The following is an 18,893-nucleotide window of genomic DNA, read 5'->3' as shown; positions in this document are numbered from 1 at the left end:
CTAAAAGGAACAGTACAGATGTTTTTTGAATTAGCATACTTCTCAAGAGTCACATGAAGGCCACAACATTAAGCAATGTGATATTCTTCCAGAACATATGCTTTTTATTTGATTACTATGGGTTCTTTTCAAAATGTCTTCATGAGGGTATGAAAGAAATATTTTTTTTTCAGAATTTGAAGCATTTGTGTGGTCATTATAACAAGATTTAAGTGTTGAGTTGGTGTAGGGAGGCCCTGATGTGTTAATGGTCTGATTTAAAATACTTTTTGTCCTGTCTTGTCGACTGTAAATTAGCGAAACACACAAGAAGACATAACCTAATACATGTATATCTCCTAAATGCATTTTCACTTTGGTTTGTGATATAATATTCTAATATTATTTTATCTAGTTCAAACAGTCATCCTATTTTAAATATGAAATCACACATCACACGTCATGGACCTTTGACAGTTTTACCAGCTGCCAAACAGGTTTTCTGCCTCAATATCCCATAAGACACTGCGGCAATCGTCATGGTGTTGTTGCGGAAGTGTATGTGAAGCCGCTTTTGATTCCTCAGTAGTCTTGATAGCCACGCTCATTCTTCAGATATTATTTTGTTTGTAGCCACCATTCACTTGAAAAAGCGGAGTTATGGCAGCTCTGAAATACGCAGGTATGGACGATACAGACAGTGACGACGAATTACCTCCCGGCTGGGAAGAGAGATCTACCAAAGATGGTTGGGTCTACTATGCAAAGTAAGCACAATCCTTCGAGTTAAGAATACATGTACATAGGTTATAGTATGTTCGCAGTATTACAGGCTGAAGTTTTCGACTTGTTTACAGCCTCAAGAGAATTTTAGTGTTCAGACCATAGTTGTGATTTAGAGGCGAGCATCGCCTGCGAGCTGCACCAGTTGTCATGCCATGATATCGAAATCGCTAGCATACATTTGTGTGTACAGAGATATAAATATTGTAGGTTTATATTACTATAACAATATATAGTATGCAAGGTTAAAATACAATACGTAAAATGTGTAGTTGTGTTGTATCTGCAGTATTGTAACACAGATGCTCTTAAATGATTGAGAGGCAGATCTTCATCTATTGTCACTCTATGAACATGAAACAATGACATCCTAAAGTTTTATTGTGCTGTCTGCATGACTGTCTTTAAATTATATTTTAGACAAGGACAGTTTTCAATATGTGATGCCACATATTGTTAGATATGTGTCCCTTGTTTTTAACTCCTCTCTACTGCTTTGACAGTGTGTTGTCTAATCTGATGTTGTTACTATGATGCTGTATACTTTGTTATCTAACATGGTATGTATCTGTTTTTTTTTTTGTCTGTTTTTCTCTGTGTCTGTGTTTTTTTTTCATAACGTAACTACTAGTGATAAATGTAAGCCTATATTGGCTATTGCTGGCAATTCTGAGTGGTTTGATGCTGGGCTAACTACATTAATACACACAAGATAAAGCAGGGATAATGATGGGGTTATTTTGTTTCATCTTCCTTTGTTTGTGTACCGACAGTCATGATGAAATGAAGACACAGTGGGAACATCCAAAGACGGGAAAGAAAAAGCGATGTGCTGGAGGTTTGGTTAATTCACTTATTTTTAGTATCTTATGTGCACTGCGCTGTCTTCTTTAGGTTGGCAAGGGAACATAGTAGAAATGCTTTATAAGCTTTATACTACATGGATATTCTCACTTAATATATTAGTATCCTCTACAGCAAGGTATTTATTTCTCTGATATAAACTAATGCATTTTCTCTCTCACAGATTTACCGTATGGTTGGGAGCAAGAAACGGATGAAAAAGGACAGATCATTTATGTTGAGTAAGTGGATTTACCTTTGAGTAAAGCATATTATCGTCTCACTGGCTCTAATAGGCCTTACAAATCAGAATAACGTGTCAGTTATAAACATCCTATTTTTTTCATTTTCAGCCACATAAACAAGCGGACCACATACTTTGACCCACGGCAGGCTTTCACAGTAGAGGATGTGCTGGTGAAGCCAAAACGTTACGACGGAAACACTGCTGCTCTAGAGATACTGCAGGGTCGGGACCTCTCTGACAAGGTTGTCCTCATTACTGGAGGCAACTCGGGCATTGGTGAGTTTCAAATAATCCTAATCCACTTCACCTGTTCAGTAGTGCTGTGTTTTAGCTACCGGTATGTTGAACGTCATACAGTGAGGCGCATTTCTGTGATGACGCCACTAGGTGGTGCTGTGGTACCAGGATAGAACAGAAGAGTGTTTGACAAGAGCATCTCTGCAAGTCCCCATCTCTCCACATCCAGGCATTCATCAACATTAGCCCCAAAATGATACACTTAGACTCAACAAATCACTCCTTAATACCGAACATGATTGTATTGAAGTTCATTAGCTGGGCAGAATTGGATGTCATTGTTAACTGTAATGAATGGTGTCCATTTGTAGCCAGCAAATGCACGGCTCACTATATAATGGTTTGGAAACAAATGTATTTCCTCCTTCTTTTTAGTTTAAATTAGCACGAGTGGCTGCCATTTGTTCAGACTTGCTACTTTGTTGGGGGGAGATAATGACAGCGTGAGGGAAATTAAATAAACATAAAATCCTTAATTGTCTTTATATTCAAATCCTTTATCATAAGGAAAGTCAGAGCAGTGTAATTGCTGTGAATGTATTAGGAGATGTTGCAGAGCAGCGCTGCAGTGGATAGATTTACATCAGCCAGGGGACCTTGACTGCACAAAGACACTTTTGGACTTAAATGCCTCCCTGACCTTAATGTTCTTCCATCTGTCTTTGTCTGTATCATACAAATATTCAATGATTATTATGAAGTATTACACATATAAATATGCCTGTCCTTAAAAACATCATTGCTACAAAGGTTTTCAAATAGATTTCTTAGAAATGGATAACACCTATGAAGAAACATTTTCAGAAGAGTTTGTGAAGAGTTTTAATGAAAAAAGTTTTCATCTATTATGATTTTGCTTTTATATGAGGACCAAATGTAGTCAAGGAAAGTACCAGGAAGACATTGTGACGGCACATATGCTTCAGAAAAATGGTTCACTTGGGTCCAAAGAGTCTCCAGAAGTAGAGTCCTCCTCTGCAGCAAAGGCAGTCCATTTGTTCAATTTCTTCCGCTTCTTAATGATTGCTAGTGTGAACATATCCCACACTAGACACAGACTAAATGAATGTAATCTTTGATTAGAAAAAAAACGCCAACTGAACATTTCTAAATTGATAAAAAGACTAGTTTGTACAAGAGAAGCGAACACTCCAAACTCTGGCAGCTCCAAGTACTTTGTTGCCACATCATGTTTCCAAAGACTCTCCTCTCTCAATTAGAACGTCGGCCTTCGGTACTACTTTAAGGAATTCTGTGCAAAAGAAGAATGCATGTGTATTTATTCATGGACTTTATACATTTTCTAGGGGGCCTTAAATCATCTGATATTGCTGTGTGCACACTTTGTCTTTCATATTTGTGAACATTCACCTATATTTTCATAGATACTTTGAGCAACGTCATATTTTCAGTCTTAAATATGTCAGAAAATCAAATATCTTAAATCTTTATTGCTTTTGACACGCTGGATTGTTTTTAGACACTTAAAGAAATGTTTCTTCGGATTGTCTTCGGGCTTCCTTCTCTCATTCCCCCCTCTTCATGCCTGGAGCAGCACTGAAGTAGAGAGTGTTCACAGTATTTACATTAAAGGTGTGCATAGACATAGTGATAATAATACAGTACCTACACGATGAAGCTATTGACTGTAGAATATGAAGAAGATGATTTACAGTGCATGGTGGTTTGACTCATGTCAGGAAATGAACCAAAGCCTCGATTTAATCAAAGTAGTAACAGGCATAAGTAACACAAAGGGTAGGACCGGTCAAAGTCCACTACAGAACAGATTCATAGTGAGCGATACATTCTTAGAGATGTCTAATGTTGTTGTTTCATTTAGAGTTTAGTTAAACACAACTGTGTTAAAAGTTCAGATGATTCAATGTCTCAACTCTTGCTGGATACCATCTTTGAATGAATTTGACTTGAGCTTAAATCGGCCTGTACTTACAAAAAAAAAAAGACCCAACTCATGCATCAAATCTATGTCAGTCTTTTTACATTTTGACTTGATTCTAAAAATGAGCTGGAAGTTGTTCTGCACGTTGTAATGTAACTCAGTCCTTACCTTACAGATCTTTGGGGTAGGGGAGAAGGTGACAACACTTTGACATCATCAAGCTGTTTGTTAAAAGTCCACGCGTCGTTGACTCTGTTTTTATTTTTTTGGCCTTTTGACAAAAAGTGAAGAAACATAGCGATATGTGAAGAAAGAGGTTTTCAGTAGCTTCACCACAAGAGGGCAAGGGAGGTCCATGCTGCTGTGACTGTCGAAGCCTTCGATGTTGTCATATTAACTGCTGAACATGTGCTGGTTTTAAGTGTAAGAAAACAAAAACTATATAATAAAAAGGGACAATTCACATTTAGGATTTGTTGCGTTGTATTTAGGAAATAATAAAAATCAGTTCATTTAGAAAACAAAACAGAAGCAGCTTTTCTCTGAAGAAAGCGTCAAATAGCTTCAACCCACAGGCCCTTTAACAGAGTGTGAATGCTTAATAAACCCATATTAACATAACCTTTGTTTTACTCCACCACATATTAAATATGCAGCAGCCATAATTAACTGTATTCTAATAGTAATTGCTACTACTCGTGTGCTGCTTTGACATTCCACTAGTGAAATGTGGTTATGCCAATTGGTTGGACCCACTTAGCATTTTAATGGCATCAATAGTGTTTTAATCCAAGTGTCAAGGCTATTTCCATTTCCTCCCCTGTTTCTTCTCTTCACAGGAAATGTGACATTTTTATTAGTAATGGTGGGTTATTATTTAATTAGCACATTTACATTCTCTCTTTGATTTAGTTCTTAATGCACATGAACATGAGAGGCACATACCGTCTATGAGTTTATTTGTGCATGAAATGTCACTGTGTCTGCTTTCTTTGTGTGTCCAGCCTTGAAGCTCTGTAGCTGCAGGACTGGGAGGCAGTCCAGTAAATGCAGTTTGTCTTGTGATCACTGCGCTCGGTTCACAACATTAGTCATCTACTCTCTGCTCTCTTTTGTAAATTAACAACCAGTACACAGTCGGATGGTATTTTTAATTGTGATAATGGAAATGAATGATTGCAGCTTGTCCCCCCCCCCACCCTCCTCCCCTCCATCTCCCCTTCTCGCCCCCCTCCTCCTCTTTTAAAGGTTTTCTCACTCTTATAGACCTGTGCGTGTACACCTGTACCTCGACATTGATTCCTAAGCGGCTTTGACCCAAGCCTGAGCCTCCTATCCATCCCCATTACACACTCCTGCTCTGGCTCTAATTCCCCTCCTATCAACTAACTCGCAGGTTATTTACTGGCCAGGGGTCCATGGAACAGTTGTCCTTAAAAGGGCCATTGTCATGAGATGTCTGTCACCCAGTGCCTTAAAAGTAAAAAAAAAAACCAAACCCCTCTTTATTCCCTCACAGAAAAGTGCCTAACGTTGTCAGAAATAAAAACAACAATTCTCAACACAAATCTTTGAATCATTAAACTTAAAATTGATTTTGTAAGGCAAGAAATAGTTTTGTCCTTTCCTGCCACACACAGTATTCTTCCCCTTTGACCTTTCTCTTGGACCTTTGTGTACGAACATATATGTGGACCTCTATATGTGTACCTCGGGAGCAGCATCAGTCTCTCAGGTGTCACGTTGTCAGCAGTACATATGTTGAGCAGCCTTCCGAAATAACACATTGACCCTGCGTGTTGTATTAAAACATTCAGGAGGCACATCTATCTTCCATGTGCTATTTTTATCTCTGAACAGAACAGCAGACCTATAACAGAAGACTGACATTTGGCGGTGCTTGTACTTCTGATTACGACAGTTTTTTTTTCTTTCTAGGCTATTAGTCCAAACATGATCAGAACGAACTGGATGAAAAACTTTCCAGAAGTATTTTCTCCCACCTTTTATTACTCTACCCTTGCAGTTTCTTCTTTTTTTTCTGTCTCATGTGTTAGAATCAAATGTGAACTTTTCTGGCCCGCCTGAGCAGTCGCGTGTTGCGGCGAAGCCTTCCTCAATCTATATGCATGCATTACATCCCGCATGATGTTGTTTTTAAGGCACAGGGTCAACGCCGGATTCCGAATCAGGGGACAAACTCCGCCCGTCCGGAAGGGGAATGGAAAAGGATTTGTGAAAAGAGCGCTTCATAATGTTTGAGGATCTCTATTCATTGCCTCTGCAGTGTTTTAGGACTTTGAATGTTATTCTTATTCATGAAAGACTAACATTGTTCTATGTTTGTGTTGATCCCAGTGTTGTGTTGGGAGGATTAAGTGTCAGGCCGGTGCTCTCCTCTTTCTGGATGGAGAGATCCCTAAACATATTCAGTGAGTCGCAGAGCTGGGGGAGCCTCTGTGCGCAGATTAAACCTGTAGCCTAGCTTTGTTGCTGATCATTAGATTGAGGCAGATTTGTTAAGCATAACTGCCATTAAATTGGCTGCAAAGCTCCGGTATTTACTGCACTGCTGTTTATGAATAAGGACCCCCTTAAAGACCCGTGCGGCGATGCGTTAAACCCGAGCCTGGGTAAGAAGGGAAATGCATTATTCATTGTGGGAGGAATTAGATGGATAAAAAGATGTTCCTGGTGAGGGTGGCATGCGGTGTCTGTGTGTCTCTGAGCATCTCCGAGTGGCTGCGTGTGGTTCAGATGACATCCAGAGTGCATCTGTGTTTACGTCCACACATCTGATACGTGTGTGTGTGTGTGTGTGTGTGTGTGTGTGTGTGTGTGTGTGTGTGTGTGTGTGTGTGTGTGTGTGTGTGTGTGTGTGTGTGTGTGTGTGTGTGTGTGTGTGTGTGTGTGTGTGTGTGTGTGTGTGTGTGTGTGTGTGTGTGTGTGTGTGTGTGTGTGTGTGTGTGTGTGTGTGTGTGTGTGTGTGTGTGTGTGTGTGTGTCCTGCTCCGTGTCAGCCGGTGAGCCCGCCGACGAAATCGAAGGAGAGCTTTATTTTATTTTTCGACGTCCATTTCATGTCCTCTTCTGATGAATGTGTTTATTGGCTACATAATGAGAAGCAGTTTTGGTTGGTTAGTCAAATTATTTAACTTTATTAACCTTGGATGAAATTTGCTATGCAGACCCAAACTGGTGTAACATGCATAGAGTAATATGCTGGAGGCCAGAAGGGTTCAATAATGATTACAGCTTTAATATAATAGAAGTGAAGTGGTTAGAGAGAGAGAGAGAGAGAGAGAGAGAGAGAGGATGGAATCCATATATGTACTGAAGGGCTGTAGGGAAAAAATAAAATGGAAGGGTCCTGGGTTATTGTGTGTAGTCAAGTAGTTTATAGAGCTTTGAGTTTACAGTCTGCGGATGATGAGGGGATGGAAGTTACATGATGTTTCATTGACAGTGATGAGGATAGCCCCGATACCCAGAAGATGTGTGTGAGTCTGTGTTTATCCTCGTGCAATCCATGTTTGAGTGAAGATGTGTGCTTGTTTGTGTGTGTGTGTGTGTGTGTGTGTGAGGTTGGTTGGTAGGTAAGGCCGGCTGCAGGAGGAGCTGTGGTGACAATGCGATTTCAGGCCATGATGAGAGATTGTGTAGGGAGTTGGAGGTTGACACAAAGGGTCAGACGAAGAGTAGGGGAGGGGGGTACCAGATAGGGGCTACATGGTTGGCGAGACAGCAGTGCGGTGGGGGTGGGGGGTGGGGGGTGTGTGTGGGGGGGGGGGGGGGGGGGGCAGAAGGGAGGGAGAATGGGACAGGGAGGGGTAATAGAACCACTCCAGTGCTCTGGCCTGGAACAGCTCAACCTTGGGCTGTAATTACTAACCATACATCCCACTTTTGGGGTGACATCTCCCTCCTCTTGGACTAATGGAGGGGAATTAGAGGGGATCTTAAGAGTCAGAAAGAGAGGGGGGAGTTGGGCTGTTTCTCAATTCTTGGGACGAAAAATACACAGCAGCAGCAAAAGTAGCGGGAACAGCTGCAGTCATCACTGAGACAGGAGTTAGGTAGACTGTGTTCATCCTTTCACTATTTAAAAAAAAACTGAATGGTTTCACTTTGTTGAGCTGTGAGAAGACATTTTGGCCACTTGTTCAACTTTATTTGGCATGGACATCACACATACATTGGACATACCTAATGCATTGTTGAAGGGTTTTAGCATACATGCTAGTTTTCATCACCTGTCCACAGGAGGCTAATACTATTTTTTTTCCTTCACCATCAAAATGTTTTGAGGAGGCATTCAACACAATCTGAAAGCTACTGTAGCACACCAACTCTTCAAATCATACAACTCTGATCAATATAGACAAGTCAGATAACGTACCTACCAGTAAGGTTTTATTTCACAAATGCAATGGGGAAGTAGGCTTACATTAATAAGAGACAGTACATATCCACCTACATGATTTATATTATTTATACGTTATATTAATTTGCAATTGATTTTGATTTAGCCCTGCAGCTTACCTGGTGTCGAATCAAAAAAAAAAAAAAAAGAAGAACGAGTGTCTTTTATGATACTGGCGTCTTTATCAGAATATAATTTGCACTATCAATGCTGTGAAAACCGGTAAATCACTGACGCGCATTTCTGCTTTTGGTTGAAATTCTAGAAATTTTCTCAGGGTTGACCACGCAAGTTTAAAATGTTTGTCATTGCAGAGGTTTACACATTTTGTATGTTCTTCATGCTATTTTAGTTTTTTCTCCTCTGTATTTTTTTTTCTGTACATTTTTTTTCAGCTTTCCTTCTTTTCCCCTGCATTGACTTTGGCCCAATAAGGACATTTATTACGCAAATAAAGAGGATATGGAGTTCTAGCAGAAAGAATACTATACCATCCCATTAACTTTAAGAAGGCTTTACACTGCCTTCCTTTCATAACCTGAATCGTGACACCACTTTAACATTTCTGATATTAGAAGTTGTCCATGATGTTAGACTCGGCCCTTAAGATGAGGTGTGATCTGGATGTTAAAGTGATGGAATTTACTTGTGATCTAGTTAAATCCTTAAATGTATACCCGACAAACCATCGGACACATTTTGATTCCTAAATGAGGTTGACTGAACCAAATGAAACCAGCCAAAGATGTGCAGACATAAAACAGTATAATTAACAGTCACATATTAACCACATTTATTTATTGCTTCAGAAATATAACACACAACATGTTTTCATGGTGGGCATTACAGTTAGCAGGGCCCTATAGTTCACTGCTTTGAGCTGATGGGAAGTCTGCTCATGAACTGTGTAGCAGCTAGACTCAGCTCAGTGAAAGGGGGATTGTGGGAACTTGACGTGTTTACCCACAGGTCTTGTAATGATCTGAATTGACTTCTGTTTGCCCAATTGTACCAGGGAGCTTATTTTAGTTAAATGCCTCTTTGGATGCAGATCAAGAGAGAGAGAAGGAGCAGGCGGCTTCGTTTGCCAAATAAACACGTTTACTGACGAGGCTGGTAATGATCTCATTACATTGAGCCAATACACCTGTGTACAAGGGGATGGGGGGGGGGGGGGTTTCCAGAGAGGGGCGGTGGGCCAGGGAGGACAAACAAAGCGTGAAATCACTAAATCACACTCATTATTGGGGGATATCAGCAGGGCCAGGATCCTAATGTACCATGAAGAGCATTCACTGCTTAATGGACATTTTACACTATTTTATGCATTTTTTTTTTTTTACATTAGAGTAAAACATTGCAACAATAGCAGAGCCAGTTACTGTATTTTTGTTATGTTGTGTTGTGAATGTTGACATCGAACAAACGCACAACCACGGGCTCGAAGTTGACTCAATTGTGCTTTGTTTTTGATGATGTTCTGACAACGGAAAGGTTTTCTTATTTTTTTCACACTTTGTTGTCTCATTAGGCAAAAGAACCTGAAAAATCCTCCACAGCCCAGCATAATATTCAGGCCTTGTGTGTGTGTGTGTGTGTGTGTTGTAAAACAGCTCATGGCGTCTGTCGATCCTTTAGAGTTGGAGAAACCCCCCTGTCTGACCCCCGTCATGTTCCAGCATCAACGCACAACACTGAAACACTTTCACTGTTGTACACCTGACCAGGAACTCATTTCAGCGCGGCCCTCTCAACCAGTAACACGTCTGTGAGGGCGGGGAGTCTCTGTTACAGCAACGCCACTCTCGTTATTTCACAATTAATGTCAAGCCCTTGTTATTTGTCATTGGAAATACATAGCTTGGCTGTTGCTGCGGTTGTTGCTGCCATATTCTAATTTGTTCTCCATTATGGAAAACACTGGCGTCGATTAATTTCACTTTCATGGTGTATACACACAACAAGTGAGTGTGTCCTGTTGTTGTTTTTTTTTTTCTAGCAGCAAACACTCTTGTTCAATTTATAAAGGCTGCAAGAACTGATTTTAAATGACGGCTGATGGTTTTAAGTTCCTGCCTTTATTATGTTTAAATTCAGATGCTATAAAAGCTGCAATCTTTAATTAAAGGACACCCTTGAAAAAGAGGTTTCTAACCTCAGTGGGACTTTTCCTGGTTAAATAAAGGTGAAAAAAATAAAAAATAAAATTGATATATATATATATATATATATATATATATATATATATATATATATATATATATATATATATATATATATATATATATATATATATATATATATATATATATATATATATATATATATATATATATATATATATATATATATATATATATATAGAGTAATTGGTCAATTGTAAGAAAATAAATATATATATAAATTTTTTTAAGATTTATTTTTGGCCTTTATGCCTTTATTATAGAGGGAGGAAAGTGGACAGAGTGGGAAATCAGGGAGGGCGAGTGGGGAGAGACATCCGGGAGATGGGCCACAGGCTGGACGCGAACCCGGGCTGCCCGCGCGAGGTCTGAGCCTCAGTACATAAATATATATATATATATATATATATATATATATATATATATGACTATATAGTTCATATATAGTCATATATATATATATATATATATATATATATATATATATATATATATATAATATATATATATATATATATAGAATAATAGTTCTGTGGATTTTTTCAACAACAATAATATGAGATATGGTCTGGATCTGGTTTCTTTCAAGTTGTCTTTTTTTCAAAGATATATTGTGGGCCTTTTTGGGCCAAGGGCTAATTCAAAACCACACTGGGCTGAGGACTATGGCCTCTGTACATGGGGCACATATTATTACTGCAAGGCCAATGTTTGTTTTTTTTTTTTTTTGAAGGAATAAGCATTAAGTTTATGAACATCACTTTTGGCTCTTGTAGCTTTGACTTTAGCAACATTCTGACATTTTAGACTAAAAGGATGAAACAATGTATTCTATCTTATTAGTCTTTAATTACTTGTTTATATTTTTAGTTAATTGTTCATATTTAATGTCTACATTGTACAGAGAGAGCACAGTCTACCAAAGCTAAATTCCTTGTGTGTTAAACATACCTGGCCAAAAAAGCTGGTTCTGACCCTCAAACATATTTAGTAGATTTACACATTGCAAAAAAAGTATTTGTAAAACGTAGCCCCCATCTGTTTATAAATATTGAATAAGATGTGCTATTAGACATCCATAATTATTTAGCATTTAAGAAAATGTTATTGTTATTATTTTGATGATTAAGATTAAATTATGAAGAGAAAACATTCAAACGTTTTCTTCACATAGAAGGTTTTATGGTGTGTGCTTCCTGAGTTGGCGGCTACAGCCTTCAAAATTCCAAGCACATGTTTACTCCAGCCTGCTTGTTTTTTTTCTGCCACATTTTTTACTTTCATTTCCATTTCCTGTGAGTAAAATGATCTGTGCTCTCACAGCCACAGTTCCCTCCATTGCACCTAATAAGGTGTCATATAATTTAATTCCATGCTTCAGTTGTCAGAGAGGGCTTCGAATCTGTCTCCAATTCTGAATTTTAATAGATATTAGTCCTCAACACTCTCCTCACAATTAGGCCTCCCAGTTTTGCTCTTAATGAAAATCAGATTAAGACATCTAATCTAATTACAGTTCATATTAATCCACCCTCTGATAAACTCTGCCTCTCAGACCCTCTTTGCCAAAATCAATTATTGTGCCCGTCGGTTTGTCAATCAGTACAGACTCCGGTTTGTATTTACTGTAGATGTGGGAATGAAAAAAAGTGATCTGCTCGGCACCGTTGAACTTTTCAAGGCTTTGAAAGATAGTAAATGTCGAAGGAAATATAAATAAAAAAGGGAAAAACGGTTAATCTTGTGAATGAATTCAACCTATCGGCTGAAACGACCCATTTAGACTTGTAATTTAGAAATGAACTTCTCTCCCTCTATCTTCGTTTCTTGTCACTTTTATCGTGACTTCATGATTTGGATGAAGCCATGAAGAAGTCTCCGACTGATAAATTCTGTGTGCATCTGCGGCCCTCGTTTCATTGGACGATAGTCCTTATCGGAGGCTTTTTGATGTGCTGAAATACCGCGCCAAGGTAGATTGAATGTCAAGTCTGTTTTGTTCCCTTTTATTACGAGCAGCGGTTTTCATTATTACTGCCCTCGCTGCGTAATTAGCAACTTAATTAACAGCTGACCTGATTTCTTCGAACCCCGTGCAAGAAGAGGTACCTTCTTAAGAGCTTGTGGTCAGATCCCAAACTTGATCTCAGAAGAGGGGAAGAAGTCTATAATTGTAATAATTCAATCAGTTTCATCACTTCAGAGAGAAATGATTAACTCCCTCTACCAGACCACTGGGCTTCTCAATAAAAGGAATTATATGGAAAATTGATGGGGATTTCAACTTGCACCCCCCAACCCCCACCGCAACATTAGATTCAACCCCTGAGAATCAAAGTTATCTTCAGAAAAAAAAACCCCTCAATCTTTGAAGCACTGCTGGCTCTGATTCTTTCATTCACTTCATGTTCTCGTCTATCTGTCTGCATGATCGTGTTTCAGGCTTTGAGACGGCCAGGACTTTCGCTCTGCATGGTGCCCATGTGATCCTGGCGTGTCGAAATCTGTCCCGGGCCAGCAAGGCAGCGAGCCTCATACAGGAGGAGTGGGTAAGTAAAACCTTCAAAAGAAAAAGGCCTCCATTGAGCATAAAACTCATCAAAATGAAGCCAATGCCAACAACCTCCATGAAAAGAACACTCTTTATTGTATTGTTCTGATCTTTATTGAAAAGCTTTTTTTTTTTTTTCTTCTCAAGAAGAAAAAGTCAATGTTTTCATATTTAGATTCTCACTGACTGTCTTCATTCTACTCCCCAAAATATGTTCATGGAAGTCTCAATGTGAAAACAAGCAAAGAGGTGTTTGGAAGTTTCAGGGGGAGGAGAAGCCAGAGCTAAAGTGAGTGAGGGCAACTGATAATTACCTGAGATTATTGCTCTAATATCGTCGCGCTTGTGACACGTCCCCAGATTTACGAGTGTGGGAAAATAAACAAGTGAAATGTGGGTGCTGGAGCAGAAAGAATAAGCCATTAGCACTGGGTTGATTACAGAGAGCAGGACTTGAAGAAAACGGAGAGTGATATGGAGAGAGAGAGAGAGAGAGAGAGAGAGATGGGAGGAGGGGAAAAGAGCGAGTGAGGGAGACAAACGCCTTTGAGGGAGAGTAGAGCTGCAGTGTTTTAAACTCACCCGAGTCTCTAATTGAAGTGTGCCCCTGGGGCTGTCAGAGCCGCTGCACACTGTGAAATCCAGTGTACAGATCTATTAAAGCTGCTGCTTTGTCTAAACGAGGGAGGAAAAACTCTGATCCAAAGGCCAGAATCAGAAGTCAGATTCTTTTATGAAATTCAAACGCCGAACCACAGAAGTATCAAGGGCTGCACAGTTTATCGAATGTGATTAAATGAACACAATCCACAACAAGCTAAGTGACAGCTTCGCCCATGGAAAAATTCTGCTGCATATCAAAAAAATCGCTTCTGAAACTGACAGCCGTTCACTCAGCTCAGTTGCTGCTTAGAGACCGGTCAGTAGAAATAGTCCGATGTCCTGGAACAGACCGAGGTATCTCAGGTTTAGGGTGAGTGATGTTCACAAAGAAATACGAATATGCAAAGAGCATGAAAGGTGTCTCAAAGCAACACAACCAACATCTTCAACCAGCCGGAGAAACGCTTCAGAGTGAAAGCTCTGAGTGTATTCAGGCCGAGAGGACGAACATCACTTCTTGATGCAGAATTTGTACTCGAGGAAAAGAAGGGATTTGAAAGGGTTGCTCTATTTATTCAAATGTTAAAGTACAGTTAAAAAAACACTGTTGTTCTTAAACTGAATATAAAAAATTAATTAAAGATTTTACTATGTTAATCCCAGAAGGGAAATGAGGTTTTTACACTCTGTTGTTACACTAATGGAGAGATGTCAGAGTGAGGGAGCAGCCCCCGGCAGGCCCCTCTGAGCTGGTTGGGGTTTCCGGTATCTTGCTCAAGGGGAACCTCGGCAGTGCCCAGAAAATGGCCTGGCACCTCTCCAACTACCACACCAATTTCCAGATTTTTGGTCCGCACCAGGACTCAAACCAGCAACCCTCTGTTTCCCAACCCAAAGTCCCCTTGGACTGAGCTCCTGCCGATTATTGGTGAGCTCTGCAGTGCCAATGATAGTCTCCCACTATTTGTCGCTCTCTGGTATATAGCATCATGTGCAGACAGTCAGCGAATTAAATGATTGAGTAAAGAAAGTTCTGGATAGTTCAAAAAGAGCAGGAGTGGTGAATTAGCTTCACTCTGTATTTCCTTCTTAAGGAATCCCCCTGTTATAGGCTAATGAATAAAAGTCACAATATCAGAATAAATCTTGGCTGCAAATTCTCCCCTCTGGCGACATTATTAATAGATTCCGGAGAAGAATAGAGTGGAGGATTAATCTTTAAGGTGATGGATGGACTCTGCTCGCCTTCCCATGCTCCTGCGTTAAGGTCATTTTGATAAGAGGGTATATTTTGGGGTCCTCTGTACAAAAGGTCATCATATCTACTTCCAGGTCTCTCTCGGAGTTCCGCTCCGGCTGCCAGGAGTGGAAGTGCTGTCCCGATTGCACACAACCTCTGACCTCTAACTACCTGCTCACTGTGACTCTGAACTCTGTCTCTCTCTCTCTCTCTCGCTCGCTCTCCCTCTCTTTCTGCGTCTCTGGGCGAGCGTTTTCTGTTTCAGAGGTGAGACTGATGGCTCTGTGTACTGGCAGTAGGTATAATAGCGGGGTCAGCGATGGATAATAGGCAGGTCAGAACAGTCACTGGCTGTTAGGAGAACAAGGGGTTGGAGGACTTCTTCTTCGAGCGACATAAATCTTACATGCGCTTCCATGGAGCCAGAACAGTCTCATAATGAATAAATGCACACAGAAATAAATAAATGCACAAATAAGGACTCACAAATGTATTTGGGAGTTGTATATAAATATGACTCGATACACAAATGCATTTTTCAATGCACACACAAATGTGTTTCGATTCATATATAAATACACAAATATATATATATATATATATATATATATATATATATATATATATATATATATATATATGTATATATATGTATATATATGTATATATATATATGTATATATATATATATATATATATATATATATATATATATATTTATATACTCAACAAAAATATAAACGCAACACTTTTGTTTTTGCTCCCATTTGTCATGAGATGGACTCAAAGATCTAAAATTCATTCCAGATACACAATATTACCATTTCTCTCAAACATTGTTCACAAATCTGTCTAAATGTGTGATAGTGAGCACTTTTGCTTTGCTGAGATAATCCATCCCACCTCACAGGTGTGCCACATCAAGATGCTCATCAGACACCATGATTAGTGCACAGGTGTACCTTATACTGCCCACAATAAAAGGCCACTCTGAAATGTGCAGTTTTGTCTCACAGCAAAATGCCACAGATGGCGCAAGCATTGAGGGAGCGTGCAATTGGCATGCTGACAGCAGGAATGTCAACCAGATCTGTTGCTCGGGCATTGAATGTTCATTTCTCCACCATAAGCCGTCTCCAAAGGCGTTTCAGAGAATATGGCAGTACATCCAACCGGCCTCACAACCGCAGACCACGTGTAACCACACCAGCCCAGGACCTCCACATCCAGCAGGTTCACCTCCAAGATCGTCTGAGACCAGCTACTCAGACAGCTGCTGAAACAATTGGTTTGCATAACCAAAGAATTTCTGCACAAACTGTCAGAAACCGTCTCAGGGAAGCTCAACTGCATGCTCGTCGTCCTCATCGGGGTCTTAACCTGACTCCAGATCGTCGCCGTAACAGACTTGAGTGGGCAAATGCTCACATTCGATGGCGTCTGGCACGTTGGAGAGGTGTTCTCTTCACGGATGAATCTCGGTTTACATTGTTCAGGGCAGATGGCAGACAGCGTGTGTGGCGTCGTGTGGGTGAGCGCTTTGCTGATGTCAATGTTGTGGATCGAGTGGCCCATGGTGGTGGTGGGGTTATGGTATGGGCAGGCATCTGTTATGGACGAAGAACACAGGTGCATTTTATTGATGGCATTTTGAATGCACAGAGATACCGTGATGAGATCCTGAGGCCCATTGTTGTGCCATACATCCATGAACATCACCTCATGTTTCAGCAAGATAATGCACGGCCCCATGTTGCAAGGATCTGTACACAATTCTTGGAAGCTGAAAATGTCCCAGTTCTTGCATGGCCAGCATACTCACCGGACATGTCACCCATTGAGCATGTTTGGGATGTGCTTGACCGGCGTATACGACAGCGCGTACCAGTTCCCACTAATATCCAGCAACTTCGCACAGCCATTGAAGAGGAGTGGACCAACATTCCACAGGCCACAATTGACAATCTGATAAACTCTATGCGAAGAAGATGTGTTGCACTGCATGAGGCAAATGGTGGTCACACCAGATACTGACTGGTTCTGAGTCCCCAGACCCTCAATAAAGCAAAAACTGCACATTTCAGGGTGGCCTTTTATTGTGGACAGTCTAAGGTACACCTATGCACTAATCATGGTGTCTGATGAGCATCTTGATGTGGCACACCTGTGAGGTGGGATGGATTATCTCAGCAAAGCAAAAGTGCTCACTATCACACATTTAGACAGATTTGTGAACAATGTTTGAGAGAAATGGTAATATTGTGTATCTGGAATGAATTTTAGATCTTTGAGTCCATCTCATGACAAATGGGAGCAAAAACAAAAGTGTTGCGTTTATATTTTTGTTGAGTGTATATAAATAAGATTTGTAAACACATCTGTGATGATTCAAAAATGTACAAATCTAAAACACATTTCTGGAAGTTGTTACATATATGAATTGTCAAACGCGCATTTGCTTTTCATTTGTAAACCTCCTTTGATTTTTGTGTGGAGTTTTGAGACTCATCTAGCGCAACTCCGATCCACCAATTTTTCTAAAAGGGTTGTCTGCAGCCAATCAGGTGTCTCACTCCTTTAAAGTTAATCACGAGTGGCTCCCCGCCAGGTTTTTTTAAAAACTGAAGTCATTACAGTGCGCAATCCTGATTATCGCTGCCGCCGAGGAGACGGGAAGTAACATCTATATATATAGATAGATAGATAGATAGATACTTTATTGATCCCGAGGGAAATTCATGGGGGAAATATATGGGGAAAAACTATAGATTCTACCCTAACCCTATGTGTATATTATGTGTATGGTTTTTCCCATAGATATGTTTTTTTCCGTCTCCCCGGTGGCAGCGATAATCAGGATTGCGCACCATAGACATAATATACGTAGACGCCTCATTACGTGCTGGAACGCATGAAACATCGGCGCCATATTGGATGGGTCTCTTCACCAGAGTCTATGGAATCAATGGAGAGCGAGTCACTATGCCGGTATTTTATGCAGCTTTTAATTGCAATAACCGGTACAGAATTGATAACAGATTGTGTCAGATTATCTTTCACAAGTAAAATGAACAATACATATTTTTATTTTTTTTTTACCATATAAAATGTTTTGTCATCGTTACCAGTGTTACTTAGAAACAAATTTAACAGCAAGTTTTCTTTTCTTTTCAGCCCTACTTGAAGTTTTTATAATAATATATGATCAAACTTGAGCTCCTGTTTATTTTACTGTTATTTATAAATCACAAAGTTAAAGTGAGACTCCAGGCTGTGACCGACCACACGCCTCTGTTTGCTGTGATTTAATGTCCTTAAGCTGTGAGCATCATGGCTCTGGTCATATCAACATCTCTCCCTTTCTTTCTGCAACTTCTACACCAAACACTTTCTTTCAGAGAGGGAGAGTCTTCTGGAAGAAATAAATTGAAATGAACAATCATACTTGTTTGTTCTCTAAAATAAATTCAAATGAATTCATTTATACATTTATCAATAAGCCATAGCCTTTGTTAGAGCAGTATACAAAGTCTTTAGGCATGACAATACTTATATTTCCATGTGTCAGGAATCCTGGATAATAAATACATTTCTGCTGTTTTTAACAAACCAAACCGTGTGAAAATCCGTTAGAAATTCGTGGAGTTATGATGATTATTGTAATTGAGGATAAACCTTCCTCAATAGAAATGAATGCAGAGCGGGCGGACCAGAGACCCATCCAAGATGGCAGTCACTGTTGAACTCAAAAAAATAGGATGTACAATCTGATTTAATGTTAACATTTAGGCCATTTTGGACAGATTCCTAAAGAGCAATAAAAAATTGGATGTAACAATCTC

At 39.8% G+C, this 18,893-nt stretch overlaps 1 protein-coding gene across 1 annotated transcript in view; it reads left to right on the top strand.

Annotated features, from left to right (window-relative positions):
• The first annotated feature begins 490 nt into the window (after positions 1-490).
• Positions 491-18,893, top strand: part of wwox (WW domain containing oxidoreductase) — a 123,315-nt gene continuing 104,912 nt past the window's right edge. The window contains exons 1-5 of the mRNA XM_079346208.1: positions 491-746; positions 1,536-1,600; positions 1,790-1,847; positions 1,959-2,128; positions 13,100-13,206. Coding sequence (XP_079202334.1) covers positions 640-746; positions 1,536-1,600; positions 1,790-1,847; positions 1,959-2,128; positions 13,100-13,206 — 507 coding nt within the window. The 5' untranslated portion in view covers positions 491-639. The remainder of the gene's footprint in view (positions 747-1,535; positions 1,601-1,789; positions 1,848-1,958; positions 2,129-13,099; positions 13,207-18,893) is intronic.

The sequence above is a fragment of the Symphodus melops genome (genome assembly GCF_947650265.1).
Source record: "Symphodus melops genome assembly, chromosome: 6".
NCBI lineage: Eukaryota > Metazoa > Chordata > Actinopteri > Labriformes > Labridae > Symphodus > Symphodus melops.
Note: the sequence above shows the minus strand (reverse complement) of the source record. Positions and strands in the feature narration are given on the sequence as shown.